Source organism: Petromyzon marinus, chromosome 8 (genome assembly GCF_048934315.1).
Source record: "Petromyzon marinus isolate PM22_M1 ecotype Great Lakes invasive population chromosome 8, UKy_Petmar_22M1.pri1.0, whole genome shotgun sequence".
NCBI lineage: Eukaryota > Metazoa > Chordata > Hyperoartia > Petromyzontiformes > Petromyzontidae > Petromyzon > Petromyzon marinus.
In genome coordinates, this window is record NC_133674.1 from 18866516 (window position 1) to 18881778 (window position 15263).

Here is a 15263-nt window from a genome sequence, read left to right on the forward strand (position 1 = left end):
TAGGATACGGGCACATGCGCCAAATAGAATTTACCGTGGTACGAGCCCGAGCCAACTTGCCAAACCAGTCACCCTTACACGCCCTATCCACTGCACCTATCAACTAACCAACTAGGCACCACTCTTCCGCGAGCTAACAACCAGTCGAGATTTGAGGTTTTCGTGACTGCAGGGATCCATACTCTTTGGTTCTTTCGGTAAAGTCACGCGACTTTACCGAAAGAACCAGAGTACCAACAACCAGTCACTAGTGCTAGCTCTCCCACTGACTCTAACCAACAAACCACTCGTGTAACAATACTAACTCGTGCTCGCTGTGCTGGGCTGCAGGGTGCCGCAGTGATAACGCTTGTATCACACAGCAAGAATCCCTCCCTGGGTTCGATACCCGACCTGGCGCACCTTTCTGTGTGGAGTTTGTATAGTCTCCTTCGGTCTTGCGTGGGTTTCCTCCAGGTTTCTTACATTATGAGACCTCCTTTGCCAGTAACAAGATATAGGAATAGGTTTTACCCTTTTAACTGGCACAAAAACTGACACCTTTATTCAAGGCATCATGTTTGCAATAACCACAACACAAGCAGTCAAAATGCAAACAAAAAAGACAACTCTGATAATAATATGCACTGTCCTCTAAGAAAAGCCATCTCGGGTGTGGACCAATCAAATTCAAGGACAGTGCCAATATTAGTATCAGAGTTGTCTTTTTTGTTTGCATTTTGACTGCTTGTGTTGTGATTATTGCAAACATGATGCCTTGAATAAAGATGTCAGTTTTTGTGCCAGTTAAAAGGGTAAAACCTATTCCTATATTCCTCCAGGTTCTCTGATTTTCTCCCAAAAGCTAAAAAAATATATCAAATTTTGAACTTGTTTCACACCTTACGCAGCCAACCGTGCTAAGCGAGCACACATCACAATGCTAATTTGTGTGATGTTCTCTAATCTGTGTATTCCCCCTTCGTGTCCCTGAGTGTAATTTCCATGCACGCACCTCTCCACATACATTTACCCTGTGATTCTAGGCTCATGGTGAGTCTTTCAGAGTTCAGTTGCATGCGATAACCACGTGCGTGGTGGTAACCTTCCTCTAGGATGTGGTACAGCAAGTAGGTTGAGTGGCATTCCTTTGGATGCATGACTTTTCCCAATGCACTGCCTTTCCCCCCCCCCCCCACAATGAAAAAATATTTCAGAAGGGAATTTTGAAGACGGCCTTCGTGATGCGCTCAACATCGTGACCATACTTCGTTTCCTATGTAGAGGAATTAATTTGACCAGGGAACTTCATATGTCTCCAAGAGGATGTTTTGATATTAGTTTGACATTCATATTTGCCATCTTCTCCATTCGTGCAATCCAAATGTAGCTTATTTCTTTATTTGCTAATTATTTTGATCAGAAACTTTGATTAAAAAAAAAAAACTTGACCGTGTTCAGCCCTTGCTTCGTCCAGCTAGTGGCTCGACAATGACTACTTCTGCGAGTGAAAATCGCGATGATAAAGTGTAAAAGCCATTCCAGCCGGTTGATTTATCCCCCCTTAATGCAGTCACGCTCAATGCAACCGCTCACAACACTCAGTAACTTGGACAATCTGACGGATGGCGCACTTTGCATGATTTACTGAACTCAAATACACATTCGCTCCAGGGCAGCAAAACGTGAATGACGACTCCGAGGCATGTACAGGGGTGAGGAGGTCAGTCCCAGTTCACGGTGCCACACTCTCATACCCATCCATCCGTCCATGCGTAAATTACATAAGTGCGCCGATCTATTCCTTGACAATAACTTATGACCGTGTCACGGTCCGGTGACATGCAGCTTCACACTGCAGCCGAGAAGGTTATTGCTGAAACATGACTGCGGGGTGTGTGTGTGTGTGTGTCTCAACATCAGCGGTAACGAGGTCTGGATCGATTTTCCCTCCCTTATTGCGATGTGAGGAATTGTCACAGTGGAGGGTTTGCAGTTTGATTCGGGGCTTTTATTCGCTTGGGAGTTGTCATTCGATTCAACAGTCAATTAAAATTATCTACATTAAAAAAATATACAACAATTTTGTGACCGTTCTGCGTGGGCAGTGAAACACAATCACAAATAACAAAAACCTGAACATTTTTTTTTCAAGGAAAACATTATCGGTCGTGTTTCAGGCAATTGCCTATTACAGACATCTCCTTTTGAGGCAGTGCTATTTTTTTCTCTTCTTCGTTTATTGTAGCGCCTCTCGTGACAGCCTGGTTCACTAATTGTGACAAATGAAAATTTATCGATTTTCTGATGCACAATTGGATGCGTGTTTTTTGAGTGTAAGAATGTATTTGAATCGATGAATGGATGTCTTGTAAGACAAATAGCAGTAACAATTGGACGTCATAATAATTCAGTCATTTTGTTGATCCAGGCAATAATAACAATGAAGCCATTCTTTAGTACGTCCCTTTAATCACATTTTGAGTATTATGATTGAAGACAGTACAGTGTGGAACAGTTTATTGAGATAAAGTGGAGCTTATAATCTGCACTTTTAACAATTGTTTTTTGTTCATAGCGGCCGTACATAAATGACGTCACACGATTTTTGACGATTTTTGACCCCCCCCCTTCGTCACGGCGTCACAAAAAGTCAGACCCCCCCTCAAATATGACGTCACAAAGCTCTGCCCCCCCCAAAAAAATGCTTCAAATCGCTTTAAACTATTGTCATTGTAGTGCGCATTTTATGTGGCGCTGCACTCTGATGTAGGAGAAAAGTTTTTTTTTAAGTCTATTTAATTAAGTAGAACGTGTTGTCTATATTTATTTAAAGTTGCGCATTTTTACGTGACGTCACATTTCCCAACCCCCTCCCCCTCGTCACACATCGTCACAAATGTCTGAGCCCCCCCCTAGGTGCGTGACGTCATTTATGGACGGCTCCATAGGTCTGATAATGTGTTTTAATTCTTGTAATTTGTTTAAGGTCAATGTGGAAAGGTACGTAACAAAATACCAGAGCAATCTCATTGTGTGGCTGCTTGTTGTCAAATGTGTCCAACCAGCTAACACAGAAAAGCGAATTAAAAGCTTACTTTAGCCCCCTTTTAATCAACTTTACTTAAATGTGCCTTGACGTTTTGACCAATGTATGTTGATGGCTCATGCATGTTGATGTGGTCATGTAATTAATATCAACGTGGCAATGGTGCAATCACGTAACAAATGTGATTCTCTTCCGGTAAACTAACTTTTGGCCCATGCTTTGTGAATAACAAGTAACATAATATGACTGAACAAAAAAAGTTTATGGACCGCAGTGGCAGTTGTGCACGCGCATTAAAATACTCATCACATTCATTGTTATCGCTTGCATCAGAAACATATCTAAAATTAGCTGACGTTTTAGGCACTGGCCCTTCTTCAGAGCGAAGAGAGAGAGGGGGCAGTGAGATTGATTGTCTTGTAGCTGGATATTTCGGGGCCTAGACAAAACTGGGATATTGCAAGAACGTTTACAAGTGAACACTGATAGCTGGACATTTGATAATTTTTCTCGTGAACGTAAGGAAAAAAACTCGTTTACATAAGAAAATCATATCAAGTACAACTGCGATATGCTAAAACTAAAATTATGGGTCGCTGACTAAAAAACAATGTCACACCATCGGCCCAATAACGGTATTTGGTTTGTGAGTGTCACCATCATTGACGACAACCATTCTCTACGTTCTGTACAGAACACAGGAGTATCACGAACATGGTCACTAAACTTAGAACTTAGAAAAATAAGCATAGATAGACCACACACAAACTTACGGTAACCTAGCGGTGTATAAATCACATTACAGACACGAGTGTAGATGATCTATCGCAATGCTCCTTACTGCAACTGCCTTCTGCTGGTAGATAGTCGCCCTGCGTGAGGGTGATTGTTTCCATCCATACTCGAAGGACAACCAACTAAAACACTAAAGTCAGTTCTAAAGAAATTAGTTCTCGAGTGTTGGCGTGAATACCAATACCTACGTAACTTTGTACGCTCGTGTATTTGTTGCGTAATCGAGTGCAGCAGGGGGGGGGGGCGAAATAAAAAAACACGTGTAATTTCTTAGACGACCTTAGGCAATGGTTTTAGTGGAACGCGCTGGTTCCGTGTTGCGACGTCCAAAGGGAATTCGTTTCCGAGCAGCGCTGGCAAGCAACAGGTAGCTCCGTTTGAGGCTGGGCAAATTGGCGGTGGCGCACAACGATTCGTGAACTGCGCCCCTGAACCCAACCTACCTGAGTTTGATTCCCGGCCAATGGGTAAAACCAGTCGGCGGTCGAGCGATATCCGAGGCCGTGTATGGGTGCCTCCGCTTTGCCAACGCACACTGACCGGCGTGGTGAAGTATGGGTCAGATAACACCCCCAGCACCCTCTACAAAACCGACCAAGCCCGTCCAGGCCTTCATCCAGCAGCAGACTGACAGGGGGAGCCGAAAATAATGTTAACTCTTTGCGGATAAACTAAAAAAAGAGGGCACGTTCATGATATTTGCCAGCAAAAGTGGTGGGGGGCGTGGGTCGCGACTCACATCCAGCGTGCAAAGTTGCACAACAACAACAAAAATAATAAAAAGGGCGTCGCGTTACGCAGTGTTTCCGAGCCCCGCGTGCGTCCATTCTGAACCGACGTCAACATTCAAATGTTCGTCGACGTCAGCTGGGCATGGGGGGGGGGCGCGCAGGGTTGCGGAGGAGGGAAGGAGGGTTGGTGGGTGGGTGGCTTGGTGGGTGGGTGGGTGGCTTGCAGAGTTTCAAAGCCGTGAGTCGCGGCGGGCCCTGCCTCATTGCTCGATCGACCCCCGTGGAGGGGCAAGGAGAAGACGCCGCTGGCGCAGCCGCGGTCCGGGTTATTGTTTTTAGTTTTGCTCGACAGGTCAGCACGGTGAGTGTGAGTCGTCGCCGCCGCCGCCGCTGATTTTCCAATCTTTCGCCCGCGTTTCGCCGTCGAGTGTGGCGACAGCGTGGGAGCGTTTTTGTCAAATTTACCGCGGTCGTAAAGTTATTCTATGTTTTTTTAGGGCGGGTGGGGAGGGAGCAAAAGTGTTTGGATTTGGGCAGCATGAGACTGTGAAAATGTTTCGCTGTATTCCTGCTGTGGTTTTAGTTAGATTTTTGTTGGCTTGATCCTGCGATCTAACGGTGTTTTGTGTGCATGCAAAGTTGCCAAACACGATTTAACACCGGTATTTTAGGTAAATGTTTATCGAAGACGTTTGTTGTTACAGTAACCGAAAAGGAAAGGCGTGATATCGTAATCGCCACTGTTTATACACGCGCGCGTGTGCTTGCATATAAAGTATGTGGTAAATGTGTGTTTGAATGAAGCTCTGGAGCTTTGCAAGTTCCATCATAAATTCATATGAGCATAAGGAGGGCTATGCCTTAGTTTGGCTATTTGGAGTGAAGCTGACTCTGTGACAAGAGTTAATGTTATGTAATGCATTATCACCTGGGCATTCATTCTCAATAGACTTGTGTACAGAATCGTTTGACGTGGTATGATGCACACCGGCTTTGAGCGGGAGCTACCTGGATATTTGTACACCTTATTATCATTTGAGCATATATGTACACGAGTATTCGTATGCATTCAAATGGATACATAATAGTACATATAATGGAGAAAAGTATTGACCATCTCGTATTTTCTGATGACAGATGCGTTATAGCAACTGGTGGAAAATCCATTTCGGAAATTATTGAAGAACTTTACAAAAAAGTTTTGAAGGTTAGGTTGAGCAAAACAAATGTTAAGGACAAAAATTTGTTACACAAAGGGAAATAACTGTTGGAGGCACAACGCTAGAAAAAAAAACACTGAGGGTGAGACAGAGAAATGAACCAGAGCTGGTTAATGGACTTTGAAAATGTGAATTTCATAATGAAAAACAACATACCAATTGTGCCTCAAGAGGACAGTTTAAATCAGCGCTTACCGCCTGCCATGATATATGGATTGGAAACATGGAAAATAACAAAGGCGATGGAGAAAACACTTAGCAGCGCAGAAAGTATGGAGAGATGCATGCTGGGAATTACACTGAGAAGACGGAAAGATGATTGGAAACACACACACAAATCAGAGACATCATATGTATGTTGAACTTCTTTCGCACCGTACGAAACCGACCGTGTTAATCTGTAGACTGTTAGTAATAAAAGTAAGCGGACTTGCACAGGATGCGTCACGAGAAAGAATGATGGCCGATGATCAAGACCGGTGATGGAATGGCAGCCAACGCAGGGAGCAAACTTCAGAGGAAGATCGTGGAGATGGAGCAGCGAGATGAACTCACGCACAGCAGCGGCAACAGCAGCAAACGAAAGTCAATTATGGCATTGTAAGACTGCCAGGGATGGTGATGGCATTGGCAGATCTTCATCCAGCAGCGGCTTGATCATGACTCTTGAAAGTGGCGATGATCAGTACTCTGATATACTGCATGCTATCGCTAAAGTTAAATTTTGATTTCAAGCTTTCGTGACTGCAGGGATTCATGTTCTTGGTTCTTTCGGTAAAGTCACGTAGAATGATATTATTTTATTGTTTCCCTTCTACGTGACTTTACCGAAAGAACCAAGAATATGAATATCGCTAAAGTTGTATGATTTTCGATATATACAATTAGTAGATGCATGCACACCGACTGCAGTTCGAAGCTAAGCGTACACAATTACCGTACAAAGATATTTGGATTCATTTTTAGGATGGCGTGGTGGTGCAATGCTTAGTGCACTGCGCTATGAACCTGATGACCTGAGTTCAATCTGGGCAATGGCTAACATCTAGCAATGCTAACTATGTCCTCCTTCAGAAATCTGTACTGACCAGCATGGTGAAGTATGGTCAAACAATCTCCATGACTGACGTTGCATGGGGAGACCTTCATCCTGCATTGGAGTAAAAAAAGAGGAAATATATTTTTGTTGCAATTGCATGTACTGTGTAAATAGCTGTGTGTTTAACCTCATAGTTACGTTTTGAACATTTTTAACAATTATTTAAGTTATTCCCTTGAGGGCGAATAGAAACTGCTGACATTGAAACAAAAACTATTTGAACTCTTTTTTCATTTTACCAGGTAAGGCCCACTGAGCTACATAGCTTGTTTTTTCAGAAGCGGCCAGCCGATAAGTGCTACCGAGCACAGTGGCTTATCACCACGTGGAAATGTATAGCGAGCGAATACTCAAAATACATGAGAACGGAATTCCAACATATTATTGGTTCTTTCGGTAAAGTCACGTAGAAGGGAAACAATAAAATAATAAAAAAATAAAACAATACAATTCTCACGACGTTTCGACTGCAACACAAGCAATCATCATCAGGTGCGAAAACCACAGCAAGAAAATTTGAAAAAAGTTGCTGTGGTTTTCACACCTGATGATGATTGATTGTGTTGCAGTCGAAACGTCGTGATAATTTTACTGTTTTATATTTTTATTATTTTATTGTTTCCCTTCTACGTGACTTTACCGAAAGAACCAAGAATATGAATCCCTGCAGTCACGAAAGCTTTACATCGAAATTCCAACAGTTCACGTAAAACTAGTTTTGAAACCAGTTATCCCAGTGCTTCGGTTTACGCCCACATGTACAAGTCACCCCTTCTGCCAAAGTTCGTGTTATCGCGAGGCAAAGGTGGAAAAATCTCTACTGGCATCATGAACCACGCTGCGTTTGTCTTTCCCCGACAATCTGTCTGTCGCCATTCACCTGTGAATTCTACAACGCTGGGCATGGCTGCATGGGACGCTCTCTTAGTTGACATGTGAAGAGATAGGCTCATATTCATGATCACGAATCATCAGCAATTGTCTATACACTGCTGGATGAAGGCCTACCCATGCCGTTGCCACAGTTTTGCGATGCGAAAATCCATCGCACTCCTGCAATGTAAATGCCATCTCCATGTTGGGCAACCCTTTCTCTCTCTCCCATAGCTGCCAACCTATACGGGTCACCCATATTTTTGTACAGGGAAAATTGAGTCTTCAGGACCATATGGCATACAGCCGTTTCAGTACGGGGATAATATGTTGTCTGTCTGTATTTCTCCCTTCTGATGGGACTTTGTAGGATGAACGTTGAGATTTATAAGGGCGTGACCAATAAGGTCTGCATTGGTCTGTAATATGGTAGGCACTGATAAGGGGGTTGACAGGTAAGGTGTCCTCTCCTTTGGCTAGGATTCCTATACGAATCTTGTCTCTCAACCATCATCCCGATTATGGATGTGTCGTCCTGCCCAGTAATGCCTCTTGAGAGTCAGGCCATGCTCTTTGGTTCTTTCGGTAAAATCCACACAAGGGGAACGACCCTTGTCGCACAGCAGTCACCAAAAATGTACTTGTTCATTCTCAGATCGCCAAATGAAATGACGAACTAATTTGAAGACTATAGTTGTTGCGCAGTCATTGGTAACCAGGCTGAGAGAGTTATCTCAATACGCCTGGAAACCCAACTTGGTTACGGGTGGCTGAAGCGCAGGATTTGCGAACCGAAAATCTGAGCGAATAAGCACAATCCTCGCTTTAAATGGCAAGTTTGTGAAATAAACAAAAAATGCAGGAGTGACAACCACAGCAAGGAAATGTAATATTTATTTTTTTCACCTGTGGTTGTCACTCCTGCATTTTTTGTTTATTTCACAAACTTGCCATTTAAAGCGAGGATTGTGCTTATTCGCTCAGATTTTCGGTTCGCAAATCCTGCGCTTCAGCCACCCGTAACCAAGTTGGGTTTCCAGGCGTATTGAGATAACTCTCTCAGCCTGGTTACCAATGACTGCGCAACAACTATAGTCTTCAAATTAGTTCGTCATTTCATTTGGCGATCTGAGAATGAACAAGTACATTTTTGGTGACTGCTGTGCGACAAGGGTCGTTCCCCTTGTGTGGATTGGATCGTTTGTGAAGAGAGCCTCAGAAACAGTTCTTGTGACATCACATTCCAAGGCAGTTCTCGAATGCGCGGTGATGCATTGCTCTGCAAGAGACCGGAATGGATATTTCTTAATGCAAGTGACATTTGGGCAGCAGGACCGTCGGGATAAAATTGTTCCAAATGAAAATACGAGTGACTTTCGATATATTAATTTGTGTATGGCGCTTTGTCAATCCACTGCTGGATGAAGCCCTCCCCTGCGCTGTGTTGGTAAATAGGAGTTTCTTGACCATTCTTCGTCATTCTAGTCAGTGCTCAGGACCAGTTTGGATATCACACGCCACTGGTTTTGAGCCACAGACCAGGATTAAGCTCGCGCCCCTGGGTTCAGAGCGCGAACTGCTGCGCCACCGCTCCACACCCCCTCCGATAACGATGTTAATCAAATCGATGTGAAAACTTAATTCCACGTCAAGTGCGATATTACAAACACCCAGCGGAGAACTTAACGCTAACTGGGCAACGCACGGCGCTCGCTGCCCGCTTTTACCACGAGGATCATCATTTGGGGCGCGCTGGCGTTTTGTGACGCTTGAGGCACGGCCACTGTTATTATTGACCGGCGATTGGTCGCTTTCCCCATTCCCCCCCCCCCCCCCATTTCTTCCACGAGACCAAGGGGAAAATCACAGAGGGCATGCGGGGAGCCAGACGTGGGCAGGCGGCAGCACGTGGTCCCAATACGCGTGGGCTGGTGGGTGGGGGGAGGCTATGCTGGTTGCGTGGCGTGCCATCTCCACCGCCCCATCTCGCCTGCTCGTCGCAGCGTGAAGGGCAGTGGGCAACCGAGCTTGTTCAATAGCCGTCCACCACGCGTGTCCGCGTGAGCGAGCAATTTAAAAAAAAGTGGAACGAGACGCGAATGCTCCCAGGGTTATTGTTACGTCCGCCGTGGATCTCGTTAATAACTTTCCATGCAAATGCCGCCACATTTGATCGTGATTAATTGATTGCCGTAGCGACACGGGAGGGCATCGTGGTGGCTTTGTGGGCCCGTGCCGGTGGCCTGGTTTGCTGCTGGAGCCGTAGTGGTGGGCGCAGGGTGGGGTGTTTCATTTAAGTCGTGGAGGGGCCCCGTAAATGCAATCAACTCGAGCCCATTGCTATCGCTCGGTCGAGCCACACTTGTTGAGACCCCAAGTGCCCTCGTCGCTCTCAAGGGTATCAAGTGTGGTGGGGGGTGCTCTTTTAGGGTCTCTTGGGGCTATCAAGTGTGGTGGGCAGACTGGTAACATCGCACTTCTGTGCGCACTCGTCATTACCATAATTTATCCTTAATATACTGTAGTAATAACAATGCCACTGCCACTAATTGTTGGTTTTATTAATGAACCTAATCGCTGACTTTTTGACAGTCGACCAATTAAAATCTGCATTAACCTTATTACTTTCTTCACCGATGCAATATGAACACATTATTTCCACTAAAAAAGGCGTACATGTACAGCCCCTTTGTCAAGCTATTGCTGGATGAAGGGCTCCCTATACTATATTGATAACGGGAGATGTTAGCCATGTCTGAGAATACAACTCTGGTTGCCAGTTCCAATTGGAACATTTTGGCACAACACCAATGGGCTATCTGCCCACGGATCGTGATGATGGTGCTAATTTCATATCAGAAACCACTATGAAAAGGCTAGTCTGATGGTGTAAAAATGTAATAATAACAATTCGTTTGAGTTTTGGAGTAAATGAACAACAGAATTAGAGTGGGATATAGGAATAGGTTTTACCCTTTTAACTGGCACAAAAACTGACACCTTTATTCAAGGCATCATGTTTGCAATAACCACAACACAAGCAGTCAAAATGCAAACAAAAGAGACAACTCTCATAATAATATGCACTGTCCTTGAATTTGATTGGTCCACACCCGAGACGGCTTTTCTTAGAGCCTAGTCTTCACTGGTGTTGGACCAGAGGACGCCAAAAGGCGTACAACTCAAAAACAGCGCACTATCAGAGTATTGAGGGCTCGGGGTGAGCATTTACATATTATCAGAGTTGTCTTTTTTGTTTGCATTTTGACTGCTTGTGTTGTGGTTATTGCAAATATGATGCCTTGAATAAAGGTGTCAGTTTTTGTGCCAGTTAAAAGGGTAAAACCTATTCCTATATCTTGTTACTGGCAAAGGAGGTCTTATAATGTAAAAGAATTAGAGTGCATTTGTGTCCTGTACAATTGAAGTCAATGTCCGATGTGTGTGCACAAATAAGTTCTGATGGATACATTCATTGCACGTCTGCGAACTAGTGCCGAGCCCATTCAGGAGGCCTGCCGTATCATTTATGTGGGGTGCGCAGCTCCCAACGCACACACGCCAACCCATTGCGAACTTAGCGCCGTGTATCCACGGCACTGAGCTGATGCACGCATGGGGTGCTGCATCGATTAGCGGACACGTCAGCTCATACAAGTTAAATAAGTCATTGTCCCTGCGCTACGGACAGCCACAGCCACGGCGCAGCAACATCGAGCGCAAATATTATCTCCGTGTCGTACCCAACCAGACGCGGCTCCATAGCCGGGCCATAAAGTCCGGGAGAGAGAGAGAGAGAAAAAAAATCTATTCCCACGCACGGGGAAAAGTGTGCGCGGCTAAGTGAACTCGGCGAGCCAACCCCGTTGGAGCCGAGGGTCATGATTGACGCAGCCACGGCGAGTTACGAGCTGGCACGACCTGCCGTGCCGTAGCCCGTGCATGGAGCTCACCCGGTCGCTGCATGACAACCCTCGACGTCAAACGGCATCGTGGCTCGACCAGTTTAGGTACCGTAGGTCCGTGTCGCGTCGCCCGCGTCTCGCTGTCCAGCGGTTTTCGCGGACGGGAGCCGGCGGGCAGGCGAGGGTTGTGTTTGAGCGTTGCTATTTATTTATCTTTGCGCATTTGTGACATTCTCAACGTGCTGAAACGGCGTAATTGTTCGTATATATATTTTTTTGAATATGTGTTCCATTGTTGTTTGATTTTGGTGCCGTGAAATTTATTTTTGCCTGTGGGGTTTTGTCCATGCCAGATAGTTATTTTTGGAAAGTAAATCATACAGTAAAATGTATGTAAACACACAGTAAATACATAGTTAATGTCTGATTTATAGTGTTACTCTTTTGTTAATTGTAATAATGTTTTTGTTAATTATTGCATAATATTTTAATAAAGTGGCAGTTTTTTCATATATTTGCAAATCACGCCGCATGTATAATTCAAATATAATACGACCTTATGAATATCTAGCAATTTAAATACGATAATAATGTATATTATTTAATGCTTGCATATACTTTTATATGTGTGTGCGTGCTTTGTGCGCTGTGTGTCCATGTGTGCCGTAATAACAACAGATATATGATCGTCACCATTTGTGATGATACTCTACATACAGTATTTGTAAAGTGCATTTAGTGTACGTTTACTTATCAATATGGTATCTACTACAGTTTATAAACTGCCGAGCATTAACACATTATATACCAGATTGACTCCAATAACAAACCTCTACGAAGCAAATTAAGATAGCGATCTGACATTTACTCCGATAGGCTTAATGCATTTATATTTACCCAAGTGCCAGAAATGTCGTGCGCTCCGGTGGCTGTAAGCTGTGAGCTGTTTTGTCGATTTGGTGAACACTAAAAAATCCTGAAAGCGTTGTTGCTTCTCGTTCAATAAAAAAAAAACTGTATCGGGTAACTTGGGCACACAAAATAAGCCTCGAATGAGGATAAAATCCAATGTGGATCTATAACATGTCTCAACGCGACCACGTATCAAGATTCCGTACATGCAGAGTTAAGTGAGGCGCATGCCCTGCAATCGAGCACTTTGGAGGTGAGGATTGGTGGATCAGACAAATTCACAAAGCTTCCTACTTGTGAGCATCAAGGCAGCCATCCCCCGGCTTGCCAGAGTATGATAGCAGTACAGCAAGGGGATACATTCCCATCTGTGTCCCCTGTGCACGGGACTTGAGTATTTCCCTCTCTCGCATGCGTGGGGTTTCTCCAGGTGCTCTAGTTTCCTACCACATATAAACACCCATTCATGGAGTTTACTAAACATCCAAATATAGGGCCACAGAGCTTGGACAATAGTTGTTCACCTCTCCGCTTATCGCTTGGCTGTGGTTTCCTGCAACGATAAATCATGTTCTCTCCTTGACAGCAAACGAAGACTGTGCACGTTACACATTCTAAAATATGAACTATTAAAACATATCAATGATCGTATTGGTACCGGTCTATGTATGTTGAACTTACACCGGAGATGCTGTGTGGTGATTTTTCATTTCTAAAAGGTGGAATTGTGCCATTGTACATGCCATCTCTGGTCTCTATGGCTGTCGGGCGGTGTGGTTAACCGCATTCCCACCGGTCATCAACCCCCCCCCCCCCCAGCTCCCCACCCCCGGCTATCGGCGCCTTAAATCATTCTCATCCCTCCTCACAGAATGGAGGACGAGGCAGTGGTCGACCGTGGATACGTCTACCAGAAGCACAAGTGTGACGATGAGGAGGTGGAAGGTAGGCTTGGGCCACTTGGGGGAGGGGAGCAGACCGAGGTGTATAATGAGAGCGCTGTCCAATCGATTCTCCCACACCTCTACTCCCTTTAGCCAAGCAAGCCTAGTCATGTTTGTGCAAGCTGGCAAGCCAGCCTATTAAGCGAGTCTCCGAGTGCCCATTGGTTGGTAAGCCGTGTTGGTATCGGCGAACTACGTGTTTAGGTTCGTAGCAATTGAATTAAGGATTTTTTTGTAGTTTTCCCTCCAGCATGTGAATGGTTCTTAGTCCAATGGATAGAGAGATGCATCTGCAGATAGAATATTTCCTGGGAATGGCAAAAAGTACGTAGTTATTTTGCTCCCTTAATAAATGAGTGCACACATTCGCAAAGAAACATTGGAACATTCAGAAACATTGAGTGGCACGCATCTCCATGTTCTACCCTGATCCATTCTACCCTGATCCCCTATATCTTTGTGGGGACCATTCTATCCATATGATAACCAAGGTTGACTTCTCACAAGGTGGTACTCTGTTATTTTTTTTATTAACCCCACGCAGATGATACGTCTTCGTGGACCCTAGACTTCATTGTGAGCTAATAAATAAACAAATCTAAAAAAAAAATCACAAAGCACTGAACAATTACGCAGCAGTATTACGGCCAAACGAGATGTAGTCCGGGAGCGTACAGATAGGAGCGAGACGTGTGGGAGCCATGACAAACAACAGACAAAATATGAGCGTTGAGGCACGCTTTGAAAATATCAACAACAGAGGCTGAGTCATGGATAGGGATAGGGAGTGCATTCCATAAGAGCCAGGCCCCAGAATGCACAGTCACCGTTAGATCGAAGACGTGCCCTCGGGATGCAGAGAATGCCGTGATCTGAGGAGCGTCGGTTGCGTGATGTTTGGCCGAGGGTTCAATAGGTCACGGGTGTAGGTTGGTGCGATCCCTCTTAAAGCTTCAAAGGTTCACACTAGAATGTTGACGTTGATTCCGTGCCTTACCGGGAGCCAGTGCAAGGAGGTCAGGACTGGGAATACGTGTTCAGCAGGAGCTGTTCTCGATAGAACTCGGGGCTGCTGCATTGTGAGCACACTGTGATCGGTTAAGGACCCTTGCTGGCAGGCGTGACAGGAGGGCATTACAATAGTCGACCGGAGAGACGGCGAATGCATGAATCAACGTCTCTGCTGGGAACTCGGCCACAGCACCATTTGACGTCGTAAGATGTTGTTAGCAGGCTTTTAATTTTTCAATTCATTTTTGTTCAGGATTTCTGTTAAAAAAAAAAATGTAGTCATCGCACATCAAGCTTCGTCAGATCTTCAAGTGAGCGATGTCAAAAGAGACGATACGTGTTAATTTATCTATGTTACTTGGTGCAAAATAACAGGACCTGACAGCATTACGAATTCCTCGACCATGCTTTACCCCACACTTAGAATACAAAATGCAAGCACAAATCCAAGACTAAAGTAGTAGTGAATTATCATGCCGTGGTCATACAGTATACGCATTCTGTTTTAATTGTGCAATGCCAATTGTTAGAAACTAATTAATGGATTATTATAAAACAAACAGTATCAGATTGGAGGAAATGGTGATTTATGGTAGCGGTCAGGATGCCGCTGATGATGATGATACTGAAGATGCCAGTGTAACGTAAACCATGGATATGCCAGCCAGGGGCATACATTCAATAATGATGATGGTATGGACAATGAGATGGATGATGTGAAAATTGATGATGATGGTGCTTAAGG

General features: G+C 44.6%; 1 protein-coding gene across 8 annotated transcripts in view; it reads left to right on the plus strand.

The window, feature by feature from the left end:
* Positions 1–4767: 4767 nt before the first annotated feature.
* The window catches only part of LOC116940335 (electrogenic sodium bicarbonate cotransporter 1-like), a 58057-nt gene continuing 47561 nt past the window's right edge, over positions 4768–15263 (plus strand). For 7 of the 8 annotated variants that reach the window (XM_076065718.1, XM_076065722.1, XM_032950025.2 and 4 more), the window contains exons 1-2: positions 4768–4915; positions 13435–13508. In XM_076065718.1, coding sequence (XP_075921833.1) covers positions 13436–13508 — 73 coding nt within the window. In that variant the 5' untranslated portion in view covers positions 4768–4915; position 13435. The remainder of the gene's footprint in view (positions 4916–13434; positions 13509–15263) is intronic. The other variant, XM_076065719.1, reaches the window with a different exon arrangement.